Source organism: Dermacentor silvarum, chromosome 1 (assembly GCF_013339745.2).
Source record: "Dermacentor silvarum isolate Dsil-2018 chromosome 1, BIME_Dsil_1.4, whole genome shotgun sequence".
Lineage (NCBI taxonomy): Eukaryota > Metazoa > Arthropoda > Arachnida > Ixodida > Ixodidae > Dermacentor > Dermacentor silvarum.
Genome location: NC_051154.1, coordinates 212,790,951 through 212,799,868, shown reverse-complemented (window position 1 = coordinate 212,799,868; position 8,918 = coordinate 212,790,951). Strand labels below are relative to the sequence as shown.

The 8,918-nt window shown below is 43.5% G+C and overlaps 1 protein-coding gene across 1 annotated transcript in view; it reads left to right on the top strand.

The window, feature by feature from the left end:
* Nucleotides 1-2,055, top strand: part of LOC125942063 (cytochrome P450 4V2-like) — a 32,082-nt gene extending 30,027 nt beyond the window's left edge. Inside the window, exon 5 of the mRNA XM_049659973.1 lies at nucleotides 2,008-2,055. Within this exon, the coding sequence (XP_049515930.1) occupies nucleotides 2,008-2,055 (48 nt within the window). The remainder of the gene's footprint in view (nucleotides 1-2,007) is intronic.
* The last annotated feature ends 6,863 nt before the right edge of the window (nucleotides 2,056-8,918 follow it).

The window sequence follows — 8,918 nt, the reverse complement described above, 5'->3', positions numbered from 1 at the left end:
GGGCTGCCATACTATATTCCGTTATGCCCCTGATATCCCGTGCCAGAGACGGGGCGGCCAGAACCAATGTCAACTTACGCTTGTCGTAGCTTTGTTGGACTTTAAAGGTTTACGAAAACTGCTGAAATTTATCCCCGCAGATTTGTAGAAAAGTTGCGTGCACAACTTCTTTCATAACTAATTGAAAGTGTGCTTGAAATTGAAAGTGGGCTTGTAATTGAAATGACAGAAGTTTTTCTTCGTATTGAACCGCGAATTTATGAAAAAAAAAAGAACATTTGGTTCGCTAAAAAATGTCACAGTTTCGCCCTAAGGGCGAAGCAATGAATCCGATAGCAACACAGCAATGTCATACGAAGTAAGGTGAGCGGTGTTGGTAGCAATATGAATTGTAGTAAACATGAGCTGATTAAGTAAGCAGGTGTGCTGCGGCGTAAGTAGACCGACATGAAGAGAGACTGGATGACCAGGAGAAGGCGCGTGTGAAACGGTGGTGTTGATGAGAAGCGCTTCCCGTGGGCAGCGCGTGCGAAGGGACCCACCTGTAGCGCTGCACTGCCGATCCGGGCAACATTGCATGTGTAGCGTGCGTTGGAAAATGTGGCCCGACTATTACTAACTGAATGAACAAGCGTGGTGTGAGCGCGCACAAACAAACATGAATAGGTCACACTGAATGACTGCAGACAACGACTGTCAAAACGCTGGCAGCAAGCGCTACGCCGCAGCGGCGAAGGTACGTGCGGTCTATCGCTGCAACGGAAACTGAGCGGCGAATGCACGACGCATAAAGGTCAGAGCCGTGGGGAGATAAGAGACGGTGCGGGCAGAGCGACGAGCGCGGTTGTTCGCAAAGTAAAAGTGCGCCCCCCCCCCCCCCCCCCCCGCTCCTTCCGGCGCTGGCTTCCCGCTTCCTTGCTTGCGCGTGGGAGATTGAGTGCGTTCGCTCTCCGTGATAGCGCGCGTCTCCGCACGCTTCCGCTCGGGCATACGGCGCGCGGCGGAGATTTTATCTATAGGGAGCCTCACGGCGACGGCGACGCCGACAGCAGAAATCCGGTTGAAGTGTCCATATAATTGCTATCGCAATAAAAAGGATTACGTTCAATTTTATCACGCTGACACTACTGTTCACGGGTGGTCACACGTGTCAAGGTGAGGTTGTACATTACTCAAAACAAGCGTTCGGACGTACAGGGGCACTATAGCGTAAAGGTATTCAACTATGACTTTATTCCAATTTCCTGACGTCAAATTTACGTAAACGGCGTCGCAAGCACAGGCCGTAACTCGCAAGGTTATTTGAACAGCCAAATCAAACGCTGTGCACGTTTATATGAGGTGAACTTTGTTCGGCTTCAAAGCGAATAGCATTGCTTATTTTGACATTTTGGGTACTTGGCAAGAATGTTCACATAACCAGGGCCATGCGCCCAATTGCACATACCCAGCGGTGCACGTTGTCTATTCGCACACATACCCATTGACAACATATGGCAAGTTGCACACATACAGTGCTCCAAGTTGTCTATTCGGGCACATACGCAGTGACAATAACCACTAGCACATAGCTAGTGGCACATACCAAGTGGCACGTAACCAGTGGCCCAGTAGCCCAACTTCTGTAATCGCCAAGACAGCAGCAGCTAGTACCTGCAAAGAGGGGGGGGGGGGGGGGGCGGGGAGGCAAAGGTCGCACATAAAGGATGGGCAACAATAACAGCCAGCTTTTCACAATACAGCCATTGACAGTCGGTTGTAAGCTTCCTTTTTCCCTGCTTTTTACCCCCCTCCCGTGGTCGGCTTTCGACTTTTTCTTGTGTAAGGATTTATCCTCATCTATCTCTCTGTAAAGAAACAATCCAGGTGTATTCAGTCTCCCGGATGGTTAATAAGATGTAAGGCTCCTGGATGGTTAATAAGTTGTAAGATCCGGAGTGCAGGGACCAAAATGCCAGAGTGGGCCTTCATCACTTCGTCAAGAACTGTCCGCCTTTTCTGGAGCAGCGCAGATCTGTGCCGAAGCACCTGACCGTCAACTTGTACGAGGCCTGATTCACCCGCAAAAGAAACGTTGCCATGAAAATGGTGTGGGTGCATCTACGCTTGCGACCAGGAGACTTGGCCGGCCGGGTAAGCCGTCACATCCTAAGAGATCCGTGTAGCCGCGGCACCAGTGCCATAACCCCCCCCCCCCTCCGCGCCATTCTTTAATTTCCTAACTTATGTCCCTTTCCCCAGGTGGACCACAAGGATACCTTTTACATTAATTAATTAATAATTTTTAAGAGATCGCTTTTCGCGGTTTAAAAACCGCCCTTGTGAATTCGTTGTGCTGGCGCACATCTACGACATAACAAAAATAGAAGAAAAAAAAAGAAGAGAGGAGAATATTACAAATTTCACTCCGTGGTATTCAAACGTGCACTTGTTAAAGCGGAAGAGGACTATTATACACAACACTATAATTTTCTTTCAAAACCTGATAACAAAAAAAGCACTCTTTAAATATGAGATCTTGCAAATTCTGCCATCACCAGTTAATATTGACTCTCTAATTCTAGATGTTGGATTGCGCAACATTTTGACGGGACACATAGAAAATATGCACACACAACGGAACACTTCCAAATGTTTCTTGTGTGTGTCCCGTCAAAATGTTGCGCAATCCAACATCTTATATTATACCGCCACACCCAGTTTTCAAACTTAGTAAGTTCTGTAATTCTGTCGTCAGGTGAAATGTCAGAGTCACTATAGAACACATTATAACTAAGGGCCTAGAGTGCAGATTCAGATTATCATTGTCTAATAGCCTGCAAAATTCAGTTCTACAGGCAGGCTTTACAGACCAATGCCAAAATTATCACATGTAGTTCGACATTTGCCAGCGTCATCTCCTGCCGTTATGAAAATTTCTAGTGCGAGTCTGATGAAATATTAATGCTCGTTCACATACGGCTCATCACAATTTTCTTAGAGTTCGTTGTGAATTTCCTTCTGAGTACGTAATCAGTTTCAAAAGAGAATTGGCCGCCGTGTGTCTCGTTGGTACATACATCACGCATCACCCGCCATCAAGCCAGCCCGTCGTCATTCAGATCGCACCAATCACGAAAAAGCTGTATACCCGCCATCTGTTCGAACCAATTCGCACCTTTCTTCATTTTATTGCGATATCAATTATATGGACACTCCAAGCGTATTTCTGCCATCGGCGTCGTCGTCATCGTCGTCGCTGTCGCCGTCACCGTACGGTTCCGTATAAAGTCCAACGGTGATAAAATCGTCGCCGTTCACTGTACGGTGTGTGTGCGAGTGAAAGCGTACGAGAGTGAGCCGGCAATCGCGGCTCCGTGTCGCGCACGCGAGGGAGGAAGGCTGGAAGCGTGCATTCTTCTTTCGCGCGTGAGGCACGGGGCGAGGCAACGGAGAGGGAGAGGGAAGGGGTTTCTGCTCCGTCGGCTGCTACTCACAGCGCGGCCGCGCGAGCGCCGTATCTTGAAAGCGATCTGCGATGTATGCGAAGTTCGCGCCCGCGCGAGTCTCATCTTCAAAGCGATCTGCGACGGCGACAAAGTGCATGCGCCGAGTGCCGGTAGCTTCGTATGCGCTGTGCTTTCGACGTTTAGTTCGCGTTGAAGCGAGACGAGAGACAGCGCGAAGGTCAATTTGCCCACTCCTGCTGGCGCGCTTTCTTACTCCGGCGTTTTCACAGCGAGTTTCCGCGGTCATGTGCATGTTTACTTGTTGCGCGCGTGACACCATGCTTGTGTATTTAGTTAGTAAGCAATTGGTTACAACTTTATAAGGCCCATTAAAGTACTATCCTTGCTTCGTATAGCTCTGTACTAATTTGCTATCACAATGGATGCTTCGCCTCGAAACTGCGACTTGTTTTTTTCAAGACATCACAAGATTGGAATGGCCTTTCCGCTGACCTTGTGATTCACTCCAGTAGCACCGACTTGAAGGCAGCGAACTAGAAATTGTATAACATTTAACACATCTATAATAGCCCACCCCTCATGTAAAACCCCCTCACTGGGGCCTTTAAGGTATATTTAATAAATAAATAAATAAATAAATAAATAAATAAATAAATAAATAAATAAATAAATAAATAAATAAATAAATAAATAAATAAATAAATAAATAAATAAATAAATAAATAAATAAATGTGCGAGTTTCTTTTGTGTTTAAAACCGGCTCCTTATTTGTACACATCAGAATTTCTGTTCAGTAGTTGACGAGTTCTCTCATACAAGAAATGCGTTTTAGATAAATTTCTGCCAAAATTGGCAATATTAATTTTGAAAAAAAAACCAAATAAACAAGAAAAAAGAAACAGAAGTAACAAGAAGTTTGGGACTTCTCATAAAGCGGTTTTCCTCCGAGCAACCGTGCCACTACCAGGATATGAATGCTGACCTTTAGATCTCAAACCTATTACCTTACCACAATGCCACGGCGAACATGGCAGTTTCCGCATATTTTACCTAGCGACTAGTAACAGGCACTGTTCACGTTGCTGCTTATCTTTTGCGCATTGACAGGCAAGTAAGCTTTCACACTCTACAGCTAGAAACTACAATACCTGCTACCACTTTAAAGAAAAGAGCAGTCGGTGCTCATGGCTTCTTGAGCGCTGAGAGGACACTATACAAGAAAGAAACACTTTACTTGAAACAACCGTGGCCATAACTGAAATCAAAAATAATTTTCCATTGTCGGAATTGTTTATGCTTGATACCAGATACGCTGATCACGAACTCTGCTGGTTCTCTGGGTCTAATATATGGTCGAACGGAATAATATCGGTTCTAACTCGGCACTAGCGACTGCCTTTTACAATTATTTTGAGTACAAAAAAAAAAAAAAACATGATCTGAGACATTGCCGCCGCTGCGGTAATGTCTGGATAGATTTGATCATGCTCGAACAAATATATCGTCGCCGTTTCTTCACTAAAAATGTGTTCAAAAGTCCGTAGGTTACTTTAAACCATCTTTAAACCATCATTAAAACCACGCCAAGTTGTGTCAATTTATGAGTCGTGGTTGTTTATAAAATTAAATACAAAATTTAGTGAAGTTACAATGTGGAACAACACCTCATAGCAGTCTTAGGTTACTACAATAAAATTAGTATAGTTTGTCGATGAAGCAAACCTTGTGCGTATTCTCAAATGAATGACTGCTGCCATGCTAATGCTGTAACGTGTCATGACATTGCTAATAAGGAACCACATGTAAAGTCTGCTTAGTTCTCAACAAGGAAAACTTTTATGTACATTGTAAAGTAAAAGCCTGTTCTCAAGCTAATGCTGAAACGCATCGTGACTTTGGTCTGCTTAATTCTCAACCAAGAAAACCTTGTGTGTATTCTCGAATGAATGCCTGTTGTGAAGCCAATGCTGAAATACGCTTTGACTTCACCCATAATGTGCTACACAAAAAGTCTGCCTAGTTTTCCACCAAGAGACCCTTGAGTGTATTCTCATGTGAATGCCTGTTGTGAAGCTAATGCTAAAACACACCTTTACTTTTCCTATTAGGCACCACACATAAAGCCTGCGTAGTTCTCCATAAGGAAAGCCTTGTTGGTATTTGCATATGAACGTATGTTGTGAAGCTAATGCTGTAACCCATCTTTTATTAAGTTCCTTATGTATTTCTGATGGCTCATAAGGAGCGAATTAGGAGCCCAGGAGAAATTCAAAAATCATGTCCATAACGGTGGTCCTGATGGAAGTACTGTAACTATGATAAAATTTTATGCAAATTATCTCCGCATGACCTTCTAAACACCATAAACTGTTCTCTAAACAAGGCCTCGATACCTTATGATTGAAAAATAGCGAAAGTTATTCCGATAGATAGAAAACAAGGATGAGGTTATAACCTAAAAAATATCAGATCAATAACCCTTACATCTAATGTGGTCAAGCCCATATAGAGGGTCTTTGCATGGCAGAAAAACGATCTGGATGTCCGATTGTTTAATATTAAGTCCAAACCAAATTGGCTTCAGACAGATTACTCGATATGGTGTGCTCACGCTGATCTAGATGGGATGGGATGGGATAACTTTATTCTAAGGTCCTGAAGATCTAGAGAGCCGCATTCAACTCGATCGAAAAACAAAACACTATGCTGCTCTCGTGACACTCGACATACCACAAGCATTGATGGTGTTGAGCATTCTATTTTATTAAATAGCCCAAAGATTCACAAGGTTTCAAATTATACGATTGCGTGGATGGCAAAATATTTAGGAGCAAGATAATTCTATTGCTTTAAATGTGGTTGCTCATCGTTTAAATTGAAACAGACTCTTGGTTTTCCCTAAGGCTCAGTTCTATCTCATATCTTATTCAACATATTAATGAGCTCTCTTGCAATTTGCCTGGACGTACAAGCGTACGGTTACGCAGATGATATTCCGTTTTTTTTGGCGTCTACCAGTGACAGCTACACCCTGTCTCAGAAATTGCAGAGGTACATGAGTGCGCTTGAACTATGGCTCCTGACTTTTTGCATGTCATTAAATGCGAATAAAGGTGCAATTCTGGTGTTCCTACCAGCAGATCCAGTTTCATTTCAATATCCTACGCGTACAAACAAGAACCCATTCCCCGGGTTGAATCGTTTAAATATCTGGGCGTCATGGAAGATGAAAAGCTTAACTGGAGTCCACACATCAAGTACGTAGCCATAGGATTGTGCTTCGCAGACTCAGCAACCGGCGATATGGGTTACGTAGAGACGCTCTACTAAGGATATAGGTATAAGGTGTATGTTCGTCCAACATTGGAATTCGAGTGCGTGTTAATTTTCTGCAATCCTGCTTTTAAAACTAAGCCTCTGCTCCTTTTAGAGCGTGAATTAAGATCTGTATATGTGCCTGGGGCTGCCTAGAATGTTGTATATCAGGAAGCGCGCCTGCCAACATTACCCTGCAGATTCCCTATTTTCGCAGTGCAAACGTTTTAAAGCTGTACGACTTTTCAATCCGACAATCTGAATATGTGTTTATTAGTGAACCAAGACCACTTTTTCTCTGACATTGGCCATGATTTCCCACTCCACAGATCGTTTTTGTACAGAGGCAATTACAACTTTTAAATTATTAGCAATGTAATTCCATCAAATGACTCAAATAGGAATGCTAAGATTGAATTTCATGGCAAACCAAGTTTTCCACTTGGCAAACTTGGTTTGACATTAAGTGCCAAAATATTACTCTCTTTCGGTGCCATGTTACTGGGTTTAGTGAAAGATGTGTGTTTGACGCAGTGAGTGCTTTCATCCATGCTGCAAGACGCATGCAATACTAATTCCTATTTTCCTTACTATTCCCGTTGTAATTACTTGAAATTACTATCATTCGAAAGTTGCAATAATCTTCTTTTTTCTTTTAAATTTCACCGTCCGTTTGGCTGTTCTCATTGTTCAATTGCACAAAACCTCTTTCATTCGCAGTGATGCCTTTCCATTAACTGCTTTATTATTAGCTGTTAACCTGAACGTAAAACGACCCGACTCTTGGCCCATCCCCCATTGAGGGTACGTGTCCATATTTTGAAGGCACAACAACAACAACAGCAGGAAGTTTGGAAAATGCCATACTAGAAAGAGTGCTCCTTCGCGCTACAGGAGAAAATGCAGAAAAAATGAATATTATTATACAGAAATGAATAGTAAATGCCATGAAAATTTCCACTATAGAAGCGAATGCGTATTTTGGAACAGGATCAATGTTAAATGAAGCGTATAACGCATGGTTCTCTGAAAAATTTTGCACTCCTCACATCGTTGGCCCGCACTTGTTTTGGAAAGTTTACGCAGCAGCCCTACTACCGTCGCTGCAGCCAGCGAGAATGGTGAAGGTCGTGGTGGCTGTTTGTGTTATGTCTCCAGAGACCACAAATGCCATACACACCGAGCGGCTTGCTCAACGAGGAGTCTGTTTCTCCCGACAAGAGCTGCTGCTCGATGACTATTGGAACACAAAAACTTTCTCCCCCCCCCCCCCACCCCCGCATTGCCACTGCACAACAAACCAACCAGGAAGAAAACGCATTGCAGCAACAATAAATTACAACTTTCGGCCTTAAGAAATTAATCGTTGAACTTAAAAAGAATACTTACGAAAAATAGCGCGACAAAACCAGTGACGAGAAAGAAACTCGCCCAGAATTCAGTGCTTAAAAACAATGCTATGAACTGGGCAGATCCCCTGAAATTAGGGGACCGAATTCGCTTCGCATGCGTGAAGGCTTTCATTACTGCACAGACAGCTAAAATTGCCAGTGTCTCGTGTTTCGTCCATGGACGAAAAGTAGGCGACTAAAATCGTGTAAGAAGTGAAGCAGCTGGAGATTGACAAATTCTTCATGTAAATGCAGCAAAACTTCATTTCAAGAAATAAACCAATGCGTCTCGTCGAAATACATGCATTTTTGTTCGACTACGCTTTCAAACTGTGCAGGCTCCATTTGCCATTTTTGCATAATGCCTCGTACGCGTTCTCACCTTAATATTTACACCTAATATCACACGTTACCACTTAGCCATCAAGCGAGGTGCACTTGCGATATTGAGGGCTCGTGCATCTCGAATGCTGTATTTTGAATGTATGTCAGCGCCAAACAGAAAGAGACAAGACAGATGCAGTTGTGTCTTGTCTTTCTGTTTCTTGCTGACATACATTCAAAATGCCGTACCAACTCGCCCAAACTATCACCTTGTCGAATGTTGTAGCCACATGTATATAAAGACGGGTCCATCGTATCGGAGTCTACAGGCGAGAACACTTCACAGCACGTTCACAAACTTAGACGGGGATCTCAACGTAATATAGATTGTACGATAACGTCCCTATGAAGAAGAGATACCATGATAGCCGAGTCATT